The sequence below is a fragment of the Scardinius erythrophthalmus genome (assembly GCF_964197995.2).
Source record: "Scardinius erythrophthalmus genome assembly, chromosome: 12".
In the NCBI taxonomy this organism is placed as follows: domain Eukaryota; kingdom Metazoa; phylum Chordata; class Actinopteri; order Cypriniformes; family Leuciscidae; genus Scardinius; species Scardinius erythrophthalmus.
The window spans coordinates 4,434,313-4,451,285 of NC_138232.1; the positions used below are offsets into that span (position 1 = coordinate 4,434,313).

At 37.7% G+C, this 16,973-nt stretch overlaps 2 protein-coding genes across 5 annotated transcripts in view; one reads left to right on the plus strand and one right to left on the minus strand.

Annotated features, from left to right (window-relative positions):
• The window catches only part of gnb1b (guanine nucleotide binding protein (G protein), beta polypeptide 1b), a 29,736-nt gene extending 20,779 nt beyond the window's left edge, over positions 1–8,957 (plus strand). For 2 of the 4 annotated variants that reach the window (XM_081380312.1, XM_081380313.1), the window contains 7 exons: positions 183–246; positions 3,964–4,126; positions 4,546–4,612; positions 5,199–5,400; positions 5,506–5,722; positions 6,069–6,211; positions 6,658–8,957. In XM_081380312.1, coding sequence (XP_081236438.1) covers positions 183–246; positions 3,964–4,126; positions 4,546–4,612; positions 5,199–5,400; positions 5,506–5,722; positions 6,069–6,175 — 820 coding nt within the window. In that variant the 3' untranslated portion in view covers positions 6,176–6,211; positions 6,658–8,957. The remainder of the gene's footprint in view (positions 1–182; positions 247–3,963; positions 4,127–4,545; positions 4,613–5,198; positions 5,401–5,505; positions 5,723–6,068; positions 6,212–6,657) is intronic. The other 2 variants (XM_081380314.1, XM_081380315.1) reach the window with 1 other exon arrangement.
• Positions 8,958–13,458: 4,501 nt separating this feature from the next.
• cysltr3 (cysteinyl leukotriene receptor 3) lies at positions 13,459–16,327 on the minus strand (the record flags this gene model as incomplete). The annotated part of the gene is made up of 2 exons (XM_081379697.1): positions 13,459–14,648; positions 16,321–16,327. 2 exons carry the CDS (start codon positions 16,325–16,327, stop codon positions 13,459–13,461), a joined length of 1,197 nt encoding a protein of 398 aa, XP_081235823.1.
• Between the last annotated feature and the right edge of the window lie 646 nt (positions 16,328–16,973).

Genomic DNA, 16,973 nt, shown 5'->3' on the forward strand with positions numbered 1-16,973 from the left:
ACAGCCAAGAAAAATCCATAATGGCACAATTTTTGTGCTGGGAATAGTTTTAGATTGTTCTGGGAGACAGTTCTCAAGATTGTAGTTGTGCAAGCTGTGATTTTTACTCTCACGTTCTCTATAGGGTTTAATGTTCTCAGGATGTAAACCCCACTCACCGCCATCTTGTGTTTTCTGTGCAGGCTGCTTGTCAGTGCCTCCCAGGATGGAAAGCTCATTATTTGGGACAGTTATACTACAAATAAGGTATGCTATTTAGAACATTGGGATCCCTAGACGAGGGCTTAATGAAGTCTCATTTTTGTGAAAATGTCAAATTCAACCAAAATTTTCATTTTTCACTTGTTTTGCCTGTAGCTCATAATACACACACACCCAAATAGAAAACACTACAATAATTGATTTTTATATCAGTGCATTCCCATTGATGTTCCCTTATTAATTACCACAAACTAAGCATCACTATTGCTGTATTTAAAGGATAGTTCACCCAAAAATTTTAATTGTCATAATTTACTCACACTCATGTTGTTCTAAACTCGTAAGACTTTCGCTCATCTTCGAAACTTTTCCTATAAGAGATTTCTGTCCCTCCGTTGACCGTTACACTTTGACGTTTCAAAAAAATTCATGAAGAGATCGTAAAACTAATCCATATGAATTGAGCGGTTTAGTCCAAATTTCCTGAAGAGACTCGATCGCTTTATATGATGAACAGATTGAATTTAGATTTTTATTCACATATAAACATTGATCAACTCACACATCAGTTGTGGTCAACAGAAGCTCAAGCATGTTCGCTTGACGTGCGAACGCATCATTACACATCACGTTTGAGCTTCAGCAAGAACCAATGAGGTTTGTTCTCACGCATCTAGCAAGTACGGTTGACCACCTCAGATTTCATTAAAAATCGGTGTATAAATTGTGTGTGTAAATTGACACAATTTAAATTTTTGGGTGAACTATCCCTTTAAAGCAGGGTTCACCAATCTCGGTCCTGGAGGGCCGCTGTCCCTGCAGAGTTTAGCTCCAACCAGCTCCAACACACCTGTTTGAAAGTTTCTAGTATGCCTAGTAAGACCTTGATTAGCTGGTTCAGGTGTGTTTAATTGGGGTTGGAGCTAAACTCTGCAGGACACCGGCCCTCCAGGACCGAGATTGGTGAACCCTGCTTTAAAGGGATGGTTCGGAGTAAAATCAACCTAGGGTCCTTTGCACCATGACCTCGAGCCAAATAATAAAAAATGTTGCATATACTGGCTTTCTGCCAGGACTTTTACGTGCTTTTTTCCCACATCACTGAAGTGACTTTGATGAGCAGGTTAGCAGTAGCATTAGCCATCAGGCAAGTGTTATTTAAATAAACTCCTGATGTACTTACAAACTTTCCAATGCCTCGTTTTATGAGTACCTAGAGTACTCATAAAACAGAACCTATTTGTTCAGAACCTATTTGTACTACTGTAGAAGTTTGGTACCATTCTGGGCATTATTAGTGGGGTAATTTACGGGATACAACCTTGGATCCATTAGCGCCTGCACTAAGCCATCCGGCTGATATCTCTAAATAAGCTCTAACTTTAATAATGTTCAACCAAAGGAAAAAAGGCTTCTGGGGCGGTGTTTGGCTCGAGGTCATGGTGCAAAGGACCCTAGGTTGATTTTACTCCGAACCATCCCTTTAACTTTGTGCCTTGTTGTGCAGATGTTACAGGATGGAAGCCTAAGATGCTCAAACCAGGGTTCCCACGGGTCCTTGAAATCCTTGAAAGTTTGTGAATCTGAAAAAATGTTTTCAAGGCCCTGGAAAGTTTTTGAAAATAAACATATATAGAGACAGGTCCTTGAAAGTGCTTGAATTTATTTCGATGGCCAGATACACTTTTTCCACCGTAATGGTTCTGTCGCTGTTACCACTTGTGTCCATTCTCAAAACGTATAGTGCTGCGCGGATCGCGGCTAATCCGCGGGTCGGGCGGGCCAAGTAATACAAACATTCCATTCCACTTAATCGAAGGTGGATGACAGATAAATCATTAATGTGTTGAGTTTAATAAAAACACGGAACTCTCATCACGGTGAAATGCAATGAACGTGCGTAACTCTTTTACTTTCGTTTTCAACAACGTAATTCTCTTCAGGGAAAACCAATCAAGGAAAACATATCAGGGCTCGACAATAACGCTTGTATTTTTTTTTTTCTTTTTTTGAAGGGGAAAGTGAGAGAGAATTGTAGGCCTACTACTTGCCCGACCGGACAAGTGCCCTGATTAAAACAATTTTTAGTATAAAAATACAAAATAACTAGGGAATCACCGAAAACGTGAGGACGATTCTGTTTTATTTAATTTAATGTAAGTGGCGATTGATAGCCTATAGTTGATAATAATATAGGCCTACTGACGGTAACAATGTTGCGCAGTTGAGGCTCGCACAGTTATTTATAACACTATAGTTAAGAAACAATATATATGCTAGCCTAGGCTACACACGATCAGAGAGATGTTTTCCTGAATGCCATCAACATTGAAACCGAGACTGATTTCATAACAGTTCAATAAACAAATAGTTAAAATTAAGTCACTTACATTTTAAACGCAATGACTGTTTTTGTTCTGTTTCAGCAGCGAAAATAGTTCCAAACAAAGATCACGCACCATCGCGCATCTCAGAGCAACACTTGTTGCATTACTGAATGATTCAGCGTTTTGAACGAATCGGTTGAGTTAAAGATTCAATTACCAATTCATAAACTGCCTCATTCTGAATGAATCAGCCGTTTGAACGAATCGTTTGAATGAATGACTCAATGACTCGCTCATTAAGACGGTCGCCTGCCGCCTCCTACTGGCAGTTTAGTTTCATAAAGTATCATTCTTTTCAACATTTCTTATTTGTATATTCAAAAATATTTTAAATAATCTAATTTAAAACAGTTATAATTTTTCAATGTCAATTATTTAATTTGATTGGTAAAAGCCTAGTGTCTTACTATTTTAATTGAATATATTGATCAAATTTAAGAATTTGAAATGAAAGATGGAGCATACATTTAATAAAATTAGGGGAAAAATGTCCTTTATAAAAGGTACAAAAAATAGTGTTTTCAAACAGTGATGTAATGAAACATTGACAATTTAATTTTGAAGGGAGTAAAGCATCTTTTTAGGCTATTAAGGAAATGTAATTTTACCAAAAGAAAAACTTTTATTTTAAATAAATGTTCATTTTAAAGCAGCCTACTTCAGTGTGATGTTACCATATTATCATGCTTAACACTGAGAATTGGAATAATTGTAATGTGATGATCAGATGCAGATATCTAAATCAAAGAATATCGGCGGTTTGCGCGTGGATTATTTATTTTTAACGGTGGATTCGGGTGACTCAAAGTGCACCAGATTAATGAATTTATCTTTAAAATGTACAAAATTTTCTTAAAGGGGGGGCATGCCCCCGGACCCCCCTAGAGTAAGGACCCCTTATTAGGATTTTACCACCTCCGCCTCATTTTGAGCCAGGAAAAACCCTGGATACGTTAAGTTTTTCCGCATGAAGTAGGCTACTTTGTGTTGTACGTTGCCATGACGTTCACACGCGCATGAAACTACCATGGTACCTCAACGTTTGTTGTTGGAAACAACAAATGTGTCCCCACATTAAGTCCTTGGATTTGAGGGTATTGGACCTGGAAAGTCCTTGAAAGGTCCTTGAATTTGAAGTTGACCAAGGTGTGGGAACCCTGTCAAACACATTAGCAAATGAGTTTCACAGCTTTCGCATAGTCAAGCATTTTAGTTTTGTAAAAATCTAGTCCTTGTAAATAGTGCACATCTTGCTCTAACAGGAACTAAACTAGACACTGATGATCAGCTATCTGAAATGGTTTATGCTACAGATGTTTACTACTTCCTGTCCTCTTTCACGTCACTTCCTGAGCATTCATGTGTTGTTTTTCAGGTCCACGCCATTCCTCTGCGCTCCTCCTGGGTGATGACCTGTGCCTACGCTCCTTCAGGGAATTACGTTGCTTGTGGAGGCTTAGACAACATCTGCTCCATCTACAGCCTCAAGACTCGCGAGGGGAACGTGCGCGTCAGCCGCGAGCTGGCCGGACACACAGGTAGAGGACGTCCTCCCGAAACACTTCACACACTCCATTCTTGGCTCTTGTGAACGTACACAAGGTTTGATGTTTGGCAAAGCTGTAATTATGTAGTGAATCTGCATTGGTGTTTTTTGCACCCTTTTACATAGATCTCATCTGATCAACCTTAATAAAAGAGCATCAGAGATTACATAATGCACTCATATTCGGTTCTGGTCATATTTCACCTCTAAATCAAAAGAAAAATATATTTTATTCATATTCTCAGTGTAATAAAGCAATGTAAATTATCCTCCAGACAATGACACTCTGTTCATTCATAGATATTCTTTGGTTTTTAAGTCAAATATTATTTATTTCTCAAAGTTTTGGGGAGAAACATTTGTTTGTCATTGTTTGTTAGAGATGTGCATTAAACTTCCTCCAATCCACAGGATACCTCTCTTGCTGCCGCTTCCTTGATGACAACCAGATTGTTACAAGTTCTGGCGACACCACCTGGTGAGTGTGAGGAACTGTGTCCCAGCAGCCCATATTGGGAATTTTGCTAATAAGTTTAACAGGGATATTTGTACTTTTTTAAACAATTAAGTCAGGAGTCAGATTACTATACATTTTAATCAAAAATATTTGAAATTAATCATTTACATTACCAACGCTTTGTATTTATCATAATGTGCATGTTCGTTTACTGCATGATTTTTCTCCTATTTAAAAAAAAAAAAAAGTCATTTCTTTAAAACCATCAGGAAGTAGGAAATAACACAATGGGGAGAAAATTAAATAAGTACTTTTTATTTTTAACCCAAGTTCATTGAGCTCATTTTATTGTGCTCAAGAAGAATTTATTTATTTATGGTAAATATATATATATTAGTGAAATAAAACTAACATTTGTGCCCATTTTGGTTATAGGTTAAATCTGTCTATTTTTGTCAATTTCTTATTTGATATATTATTTATTTTTATCAGGCGTTTCAACTCTGAACAATTTAGCAGTTAGTTTCTACGTGCCTTTTGATTTCTCAATTAGTACGAATCTTGATTTTGAAGCGTCTGAATGGGAATGTTGTGATCTGTCCTGCAGTGCTCTCTGGGACATAGAGACCGGTCAGCAGACGACCACGTTTGCGGGTCACACCGGTGACGTGATGAGCCTGTCTCTGGCTCCAGACACCAGGCTGTTCGTGTCAGGGGCCTGTGATGCCTCTGCTAAACTCTGGGACGTCCGTGAGGGCATGTGCAGACAGACCTTCACTGGCCACGAGTCGGACATCAACGCCATCTGTGTGAGTGCTCCTAGCAATAGATCAGGGCTTGATGCTGTACTCTTAGGAATTGGTGATGTAGTGCATGTGATTGTATACTGATGTGAGCTCACATTGCCCCTGCAGTTCTTCCCCAATGGCAACGCATTTGCCACCGGTTCTGACGACGCCACCTGCCGCCTGTTTGACCTGCGCGCCGACCAGGAGCTCATGGTCTACTCTCACGACAACATCATCTGTGGCATAACCTCCGTGGCCTTCTCAAAGAGCGGCCGCCTGTTGCTCGCCGGCTACGACGACTTCAACTGCAACGTGTGGGACACCCTCAAGGCCGACCGCGCTGGTGAGATTTGCGCACACAAACGTATGCTAGTAATAGTTACTATCAGTGGCATGTGGTCTAGTGACTGCCCTGAAAGCAAACAAACCACCGTTCACTCACACAATGGTGGTGTTTTACATATGATACAGTGCTTGCTTGTTTACACGCCACATTGGTTTGTCTCTTTTGCATACGCCAACATGCACGGCACAAGCGGGCCCACGTTTTAAAGCCTTATAATGTTCCTATGTAACATCATCAAATGAGTTGAAACGTACTCTGGTATTTTAACGAATGCATACAAGCGAGACTTGGCGGGAAAACAATCCCTCTCCATCATGGTTTACTGACGTTTGGACTTTTTCAGGTGTGCTGGCCGGCCACGACAACCGAGTAAGCTGTCTGGGTGTAACCGATGACGGTATGGCAGTGGCTACAGGGTCCTGGGACAGCTTCCTCAAGATCTGGAACTGAACGTGAAGGTGCTTTCAATACAACATGTCCAATACAGTAAGAACCCGCCTCTTCCAGCACAACCTAACGCCAAACAAGAGCTACTTTGTGTTTTACACGGCATGTAAATGTATCCTCGTTCCACGTTGCCATTTTTGGCAGCACGTCAGTGAAGATCAGAGGAGCGATATGTAATACACCCACATTTTTTACATTTTTTTGCAATTTTAAACCAATTTGGTGCCATGTACAGTTGCTCTAGACAAATAAAAGCTTCTGTTATTTCTAAATGAATGAGTTTAGTTTCTCCATTTCATTTCTTAGTTTGTAATGCTTTAGTTATCTGGAGATTTCTTTCTAACATAATTCTCAGTTCTCAGTTTAATTTCCTTGTTATATAATTGAAACTGTTAGATTTGCATATTTATATTGTAAGATTATCTGAGGTTGCCATATGAATATCTGCTTCATCATGTCTTTTTCTCTCTCTCTTCTTTCCGCAGATATCATTTGAACTCCAAAGTTGACTGGAAGACCATTCCAACTTTAGAATGTTAAATTTCACAGCATCGTCAACAACAAAACACCTTATAAAACTGACTGACACCACCATGAAAAGAAATAAAACTTCTAAGGGAAAACAATGCCTTTCCTACACCAAGAAGAGCACAATTTGTTTTATCACCCAGCTTAAAAAAAGAAAAAAGAAAAAAAAAAAATGAAGAAGATTTCCTGTGGTATCAAATGAATAACTTGCATTCCCTCTCGGACCATTCTGTGTCACCCTGTAAGAGAAAACACAAAACACTATCATCCCACGCTTATGTATCATGTGTCTAGAAAGCAAATGTTGGAGTGTAATTGTACAAATTATTTAACTCTTATTTTTTTTTTCTTTTTGGTTCCTTTTATCTGATAGTTCATCTTCTAGATCTTTTTCCCGCCTGTTTTTTCTTGTTTAGATATGTTTCTGATTAGTAAAATCTTTTAATCCTGTTATTATAAAACCATGTGAAACGACATGAAAGTCATGTAAAATGCTGAAACTAGACCAGGATGGAAGAGCAGCTTTTTTTTGAAGATGCCAATCATGTGTTTTTTGTTATTTTCATGTGCACTAGGTTGCTCTAGAGGTTGTGTAGTTTTCACGAACGTGACTCGAGCGAGAGGAAAGCTTAATAATCATATTCTTGGGCGGCCCCAGACAGCGTTCTCCTCTAATCTGTTCCGATTGTTAGCGGTCGCTGTGGCGAATGAGAGCAGCCCTAGCTTTCCAAAACTGTAATCATGATCTGTGCATTAGTTATCTTTCAGTGTGAATCCTGGTCCTTTGTCATTAAAGAAAAAAGAAAATGCCATAAAAATGCCATATCTCTTTTAAATACTTTGCCATTTCTGAGAGTCCGAGGTACTCGCTTCATTTATCTACGAATGGCCGTTGTAAATATGGGTATCCGACTTGCACGCGAATGCAGCATTATATCTTAGCTAATGTTTCTTTCCAGTCTCGTCACAGCTTTGTTTGCACAATAAGAAACTTGACTAACGTTTTAAGCGTTAACTAACCAAGCACATGCCGTTAATCACATTGAATGCTAATTTTAATGTAGAAAATGCACAAAAAAAGTACAAAAAAAACTGAAAAAACACAAAAAAATACAATCCTCTCTTTCATTGGATTAAAAACCGTTCAAACTAACCCCTTAGCTTATCTTCTGGTCTTACGTTCATACCTCTTTTTTCCCCTCGGTTACTTTGAGCTTTTGGCTTTAATTCCGATTTTTTGGGATTGTTTTCGTCGGTGGGAGGTTGGGCGGGGAACGTTTTAATATTTTCAGTGGTGTCGGGATCAGTGTTCGGAAAAACGAAACCTCTTTCTTTCTTTCTTTCTTTTTTTGTTTCTTTTAGCCCAGTTCCAGAGAGAGATAACAGATAGCCCTGTCTGTGCTTGGAAATACAGTTACTACTATGTGAATGAAATGTTGTACAAATCAATGTCTGAAAATAATGATAATTCTGAAATTTTTAAGTTAAGCGTTTTATTTCACCTGCCATGAATTAACGTAGTCGCATGCTGTAGAATTTGCTTAAACGGGCGCTGACGTCTTTAGGCCCACCTGCCTCCACTGGGACGGCGAAACCGATACGAAGCAGAAATTTTGACCATTGAAATGTTGATTCCAAATGTTTTAGACATGCTGTGCATACATCCTTTACTTTCACTGGCAAAGCTATGCACCTGATGTGAGAAATCGCGAGGGAGAAACGACGACATGTATTTCCTGCAGACGACCTGTAAATCATGGCCATGCTTCCTGAAGTTATCCCAAATTAAACGACAGTCACGAAATGTCCCGTTTGAGACGCTCAAAACCTTCAGTGAGTTTTTCAGATATTTCGAAATCGAAACTCTTTTGGCTTTTCTTTAAACGTTTTGAAATGGCATCTGACATGGCAGAGTCTTCTGTTCTTTTTCCACTGTAAACAGATGCACTTTCTTTAATAGTTGTGACTTTTTTATTGTTTTTTTTTTTTGTTTTTTTTTTTCCTTTCTCTGCGATAATGTACAATAATTGTGATGTATTTGTGTGTGCTGCCACCAGTAAAGATTAATTGCAGTTCAATTAAAATGGATTCCCCTTATTTTCTCTCTTCATTAATAACTGTAGATCTCAGCACTCCCTATCTCACCTTTTGTATTTAATTTCAGTCTGTCGGTGTACCACAGAAAGCTGGATGCAACATAGATACTATATTAAAATGTACTGTTATTTAAGATGTAATAAAACAAGTTTGAGATGTCTCTGATGTGCTGATGTTTTGCTAGAGTAACCGTAATTCAAGAGCTTTTCGACTGGGTTAGCAGTTCCTCGTTCTTCAGACATCCTGGTGTGAATGACGCCATTCGTCATCTGATATATGTTTCCAGTCGAATGGATGCTTGTACTAGAAATTAGTTTAGATGCGTGTTTGAACAACTTGGTTTGATTTCTCAGGAAATCCTATCATCTTAAAAGTTCTGAAATGGTACACTCTAAAAACTGCTGGGTTGTGTTAACCCAATTTTGGGTCAAATATGGACTAACCCAACGTTGGGTTAAAAAATGCAATTTAAAAATGGACAAATTGCATTTTGGACAAAATCAAAAATGGACAAATTGCATTGGTTACATTAAAAATGTAAACCAACGGCTGGGTTTGTCCATTTTTAAATTGAATTTTTAACCCAACGTTGGGTTAGTCCATATTTGACCCATATTGGGTTAACACAACCCAGCATTTTTTAGAGTGTATAGTTGTTCTTAAATAAGTTCATTTTATTCAGTGCAATTTCTATAAACTACTTTTTTAAAGTCTTTATCCGGTGCCATGAACATTTATTGGTCAAACGATAAATTTGTTTGGATTTTGCTCAAGAACAGCAAAGAAAATGTACTATTTAGCCAAAAATGAAAGTATTATTAAGTGAACATAAACCAATACCATGGCTGTATAAACAAAAGTTGTTCCAATGTAAACATCAGTGTTGCGTCCAACCAGAGGATCTTTTTGTACTGATTTGAAATGCTTCGAGTGTCCTTTTTTGGTAGCTTATACTTAACCCAGAAGTCTTAACAATGTCCAATAACTGTCTGCAAGTGGCCATTAGAGTTCTTAGGAATAACGTTTCCAAATAAAACAGCTGTTGTGGAGGCTGATCATCTCAGCAGGAGAGCTGGATTTATGGATTTTCTTAAATACTGCACTATAATAAACCCTTGTAATCGAGTCTTGATGTTGATAGTGCACTTGAGAACGCATAACATTCAGCCTTGGCTTTTGTCATAAAGGGATAGTTCAACCAAAAAAATAAAAAAGCAGTCAACATTTACTCCGTTCTTTCAACTGTGGAACACAGAAAGAGATGATTTGAAGAACATTCGGGGTCTTGAATATCTCCTTTTATGTTCCTCGGTAGAAAGTCAGACAGGTTCGGAATGACATGAGAGTGAGTAAACGATGACAAAAATGCAGATTTTTAAGGGAACTTTCCTTTTGAGGGACCTGGTGTTGCTCTGAAAGTAATCAATAAATTCGTTATTAACATGTATGTACAAGATTTCGACAAACTGCTCAGTGTTATTTCTTAATCAGTAGTCTAGTTTTTGACAGCACTTGGTCTTATCTTCAGGAAAAGCAGATGATGTATTAGTCACATCTGCTCATTATGCAAAAAATCGAACCAGCCAATCATGTGGCTGCAACTCGATGCATAAAAGCATGCATTGCAGACATAATGTTCAGGTATTTTTCAATGGATGGGTAATTGTATAATTGTAGCATGATGCTATATCATATCAACATGAGCCTATCAATGCTGCATTTATATTCTAGTGCTTTTATTATTCAGCAGAAGCACCATCCAGATAAACACTTTTGGTGGTCAAGAATGTTTAGATGAGTTCAGATATGAACTGAAACGCGTGCCTCTCTCAGTCAGATATCGGTTTTCTCTTTCTTCTGTTTTGTTTTCTCCAAAGGAAGTGATTTTTTAGTCCAATTATACCTTATCTTACAGATCGATTCCTGTTTCTTAGGAAAAGAATGTGGGCCGAACCATGTGTTTGGAAGATGCCTTTAGCAATTACTTCCTTTGGAAACAAACGAGTTTACAAGATGTTGTTAGAAATCAAATACCAGCCAATTACTTCCTGTATACATTTACTTAAATTGTACACATTATTAAAAAACAAATAGGGACATGGTACGATAAAGGTTTCAACCGGTAGTATTGTGAATGGTTGTCGAACAGAGATTCAGACTCAGTTAATGAACTGAGGAAAAAAATGCAAAGTAATACGTACAGATTTTTTAAAATAAAAATGTAGGCCTATACCGTAAAAACAATATGAGCAATAAGTTATGACAACATGTCTTTACATTGCTTTAACTCATCAAGTTGAGATGTTGAAATGACTTAAACATCCAAGTTGATTGTACTTAAAAATTTAAGGCAGCAAGTAAATTTTTTTTTTTTTTTTTTTAAGTGTAAGCAATTACACAGTATATACACCAGTAAGTAGTAAACCAGTTTTTGAGCACTGCTAACCTCAGTATCTGGTTAAAACAGTTGTTTTAGTTACTTAGTAAAACAAGACCAATAATTTAGCTTTCTGACTTTATTGAAACGGATTTCATAAATGACCTTCTTGCAGTGCTTTACAAAGAGATTTTACAAGCAGTTTTCCAAATAGAAATGAAACAAACAATGAAGAGAATACAAAAATACTAATAGTAATAAGAAATAAGACATTGAAAATGTGGTAACGTACAAAAGAATAGTGGTAAAACTACTTCAGGAAAGCACTTCATGAAAGCACTGAGGTGGCTCTGATAATACTGGCCTAGAGCAACAGGAAAATAAATACAAAATGTTGTTTACAGATCAACAATGATATAATTTCTTCAAATGTGCTTATGAGATAAATATTATATGCTAAAAGACTGATTAACCTTATTATGAGGTTATTTAGAAGAAGTCAGTGAAAATCCAAGTTTAAATAAAGTATAAATCACACGCTCTTCCCATCTTCAATCATATTGACTACAGTTATACAGCGAGCCAACAAATGTTCTGCCGAAATTCCTCTCAAATGGAGTTTGATTGTTTGAAGTCTTTGAAGTTTGAAAATTGTCTTTTTCGGAACTTATATAATCTAATGATACAATTAAGAATTTCTGATATGCTGATAAAGGTTTCAAATACTGCAATCAGCAGAAAACACAAGGAATCTTGGCTAAAATGGCAACTTTTTGGCTCAGATGTTTATCTTTCCTAGCTTAGGAGTCAGTGTTCAAAAAGAGAAATTTAGATTGGGGAAAAAGTTTAGATTTAGATTCAGTAAAAAAAAGACACCATAGATTGGGAAATTTAGTCTTAAATTGGAAGAATATGATGGGAAATGTTTGAGCTAATTAAGATTTCTGACGTTTGATTGCAGATTTTTGAATCTGAACAGATTTTGAGTCAGTAGATTTCTAGTAGAGGCATGTGAGATGTCTATGATAAGAAGGAGATTCAAAGTCTTAATTTAATCTGAATAAAATGAAGATACTGAAGATAAATCATTTGTGATTTTTCTTCCTGTTGGGAAAAATGATTTCTGTGCCTTACACAATGTCCTCTTGTAACAATGAAAAGTACTTAACTATCAAATATCTTCTCAAACAGACTTTACTGGTTTGTGATGGAACTGAATATACAAATAAAGGTTCTTCACTGCCATTAAGATGTAGAGACTGCAGTCTTTAATTACTGTGTACGTTTTTCTGTATTGTTAATTTATTATATTTATCTGGGGTTCGCTGTTTTATTTCCATGTTTTAGCAGAGTGTGCGAGGTCATTTTTAATGAACACCTTTAAGTTCATATTAGCCATTAATGGAACTGTGTGTAGAGATGTGTTGAAATGTATGAATTTCTTCCTTCTGCTGAACACAAAGTAAGATAGTTTAAAGAATGTTGGTACCCAAACAGTTAATGGTCCTCATTGACTTCCATACTACTATGAGGAAGAAAATACTATGGAAGTCAATGGGGTCCAATGAAAGAAATTCATACAGGTTTGGAACAACACGAGGGTGAGTAAATTACTTAATTAAAAATTTTAGGTGAACTATCCCTTTAATCATCATTTTATGTATTTATTCAAATATATGGTGACGGGTTAATTATATTGAAAATGGTATGTTCCAATTAAGTAAGAGCAGGAAAAATATGCATGTACGGCTGCTGTCACAAGTAGAAGGGAGAGCTAATGGTCAGACTTGAGTTTAGCGAGAGATGAACAAGGTTCCGTGAAGAACCTTTAAGAACCTTTGGAACCTTTCCATTGGATTATTTAGAGTGGAAATGATTCTTTAGATTATTAAAATGTTCTTCTCACAGGTTGTTACACAAGACCAAAATGGCACTGCTATGAAAACCCCCTTCTGTGGCCTTTATTTTTAAGAGTGTGCCTGGGTGAGTCGAACAAGAACATGCATTCCTTGAATTTGATGTAAGATGCTTGGGATAAAAGCATCTGCCAAAAGCATAAACAGTATTAAAAAAAAAGAAAAAAAAGAGCCATTGTGTGAGATTCACCTAGACTTATCTAATGCCCAACATCTTTAAACATTTTAGTCTCACGGTTGAGAAGTGAAAGGGGAAAAAAGAAATGCATTGAGTTTGCTTATTCATGACAACAATAGAGATCTATTCTTCACACTCCGATTTCTTTCTCTGTTCTTTACTACTGCAAATCATTATAGACATTCCTTTGTCAGTCATCAATGCTTTTTGCAGAGTCAGAAGATTTGCATTGCATTTCAGGCACGCAGACTTTAGGCTTTTTGCTCATGACCTGACAGGACCTGTCTAAGGAACATGGCAGACAGTCTTGGCGTACGGCAGTGAAGCTTTGGGATCTTGTCCTCTGACAGGTTTCGGATTGGCTCCGGCGTCGGATAGATGGGTAGAAACCACTGTGATTGATCGAATTTTGCGTTAGTCGACCTGACGCTTTACGGACTGACTTGCGGAAGGTCTCTCCAGCGAAGTAGTACAACAAGGGATTGAAGCAACTGTTGGATGCCGCCATGCACAGCGAGATGACCAGAACTTTCAGGAGGTACTCTCTGACCTGGCAGCCCTGCCTCGAAACAATGGCATGAAGATGGACCGTGCGAATGACGTGATATGGTAGGAAACACAGCAGGAACGTGCTCAGGACAACCACGATCAAACACACAGAGCGTCGGCGGGTGATCCGCTTTTGATCCCCGACTTTCCGCCCTTTGACGAGTCTGTAGAAGATGCAGCCGTAGCAGACCAGTATTATAATAAACGGTATGACAAATCCAAACGAAACCCCCACATAGTTCAAGATAAATATGCGCTTCCATGACGTGATGTTCCCGGGTTCAAAGCAGATAATCTTATCCTCCCGTTTTAAAGTACCTGACATGAGGAACGGCGTTGACAAGAAGGCCACAAATATCCAGATCGCAAAGCACGATAGACTGGCTCGCCGCACCGTGGCCAGGGTCTTGTGGCGCATGGGGTGAAGCACGGCGAAGTACCGTAGTACACTAAGGCCAGTAAGGAACAATACGCTTGTGTACAGGTTCACGTAAAAGGAAAATACACACCAGCGGCAAAACCAGTCTGGGAAGTCCCATTGACCGCCCCTGAAGTAGTAGACCAGGCGGAAGGGCAAAGTCAAGGAGAAGCTAGCATCTGAAATGGCCAAGTTGGTCATAAAAACCGTGTTGGCAGACTTCTTAGGGGTGAAACGCAGGAACACAATCAAAGCCACGAAGTTGCTGATGAATCCAATAGGGAATACAACACTGTACGTGACAGTGTATGCCATATATTTGAAGTCTTCGCTGTTCCTACGTGTCTGGTTGATGCATGCATGTTCTTCGGTGGCGTTGAGCTGAAATGGATTTTCGGATGTAAACGTGGAAGCTGGAGACAAAAAGAGAATTAGTTAGATATAGGCTTTAAAGGAGCCGTATGTAAGATTGTGGCCAAAACTGGTACTGCAAATTACTGTAGAGCGTTGTATCCCCTCCCCCTCCCCCTGACTCGAGGTTGCCAGATGCAGGATCCAGCAGGAACGTAGGCTGACACGTAGCTGTGGTAACTAGAGCAGAGCTGACAACCCGGATGCCGAAACACTACTGACTTCGTGATTAGTAGATAGGTGGAGGGTGGAGCATGACAACATCAACATCAGTTGAGGGCTGCAACTTCACTTTTTAAATGACAATATCCTGGCCGTACTACTGTTGTCTGTGATATTAGTATTTGAAATGAACATGATTTCTTAATGTCTAGTGACATATCGAGGCCATTTTATGATTAATTGAAATACATTTCTTACATACAGCTCCCTTAAGCATGCAAAATTATGCTTGCTTCTATTTTTACTAGTTAAAAAAAAACAAATAATAATGGTAATAATACATTGTTAAAATCTACATCAACAAACTCTATCGAGCCAAGAGGTCAATCTGCACTGGTCAAGCATCTTTTGGCTATGATAATTTGCAGGTCATTCAACTTCAGCTGTTGTAGCAAATTTGAATAAAAACTCTTTGCATGTGTTTGCGATTATACTCTGAATGTACGTGAGTCTAGAGAGGCCGCACCAAAAAGACAATCAACAATAGCTTACTAAACCAGGAAAAACACAGGTTTAAAAACTCCCCTCGGTTTTCCAGGTTAAAAATTTATATTGCCATGGAGGTTTGATATACAGACAGCAGGAGGTTGTGTTTCTTAAAATGCAAAGTATAATATGCTTTATTTTATCTAAAACTGTTTTAAACAAAACGTTTATGCATGCAGTTTTATATTTAATAGTTTATATTCATATATTATTTAAAAAATATATATTTTGAATACATTTGAATGAAGAAATAAATATTGAATGTTATGTAATATTATTGTAATGTCATGTCCTTATTACATGTCGTTATTTCATCAAGAGGTCTGTTGTTTCCAGTTCTCCCATCCATAGTTCATGCAAAACATATGCAAAATAATATTCGGTGGGTGAAATGAAAACTGTTGCACACTAACAATATTCAAATGACAGCTGTATTCATAGACACCTGCGAAACAAAACATGAACCGTTTTTCCGCATAAAGAAAGGCATTGTTAATTATTAATATGCTCATTAATCCAATGTTCTGGAAGTAACTAAACAGATATGGTATTGTCAAAGTAAATGCACTAATACACTAAAGCTGATTTAAACTGGAATAACTCATAGAACAAGTTTGCCCACAAGTCTTATTAAAAGTACCAAAGGTATTATCATGTTTTATACATACCATGGTAATTCCTTACAAAAAAAGGTAATGTGAAGAGGATACCATGGTACAGAGATGGTAGATGATACTTTACCATGGTACTACCATAGTGCAAGTACAAAATAAAGTTTTTCGACATATTCTTGGATTATTCACAATTTCAAAAAGGTACAAATAAATAATATGGTATTCTTGGTATCCTGTAAATAAATACCATTATAAATTAATTTCAGAACTATCTATATAGAATACATTCACTAACATTAAAATATAAACCTCAATATGACTCGTATGAGGCTGTGACTGGAGTTTTACTCACCTGTCATTCTCTTTTGACCATCATTCTCCTCATCATCAGCGGACTGATGAATCCGTGTGAGTCAAGATTTTTGTATTGAGAGCGTTGTGTAACAAAATGACACTATGTTCCCTCTTGGCAGTTTCAAGTGTCTGCTTCCTTTAAAAAGTGCATGAAGAGTGTTGTCTCTGTACTCGAGTGTCCAACCCTTAATTCTAGTGAAGCGTATTATCAGTCGTAATGTACGAAGTACACCAGACTCTCCAATAGTTGTCGCCTTTGCAAAAGAATCGCTTGTTTTGAATGATTCATACAAACCGATTCGCCGAGCGTATTGGACTGCAAAGACGTGAAACAAACTACACAGCATTCGATGCGATCTGGATATAATCTAATCGAAAACATAGTGGTATACAGCATAATTTCTGTAACACTAAGATGAACGTAACCTTTCAAGATTCAAAATAATTAGCGAAATGTTTTCTTGGGGAGTTCAAACGAATCGATTCGTTAAATTGAATCAGACTTCAGCAACTTCCTAAATAATTCCAGAGAAACCACACCTCACACTTCAGGTGTTTTTTCTTCTTTGGCAGTTACTCTGAGCAGATGTGATTTGCGTGGGAAGCATAATTGCGCAATTCCCTTTACATGGACAAAAATAGTCATTTAAA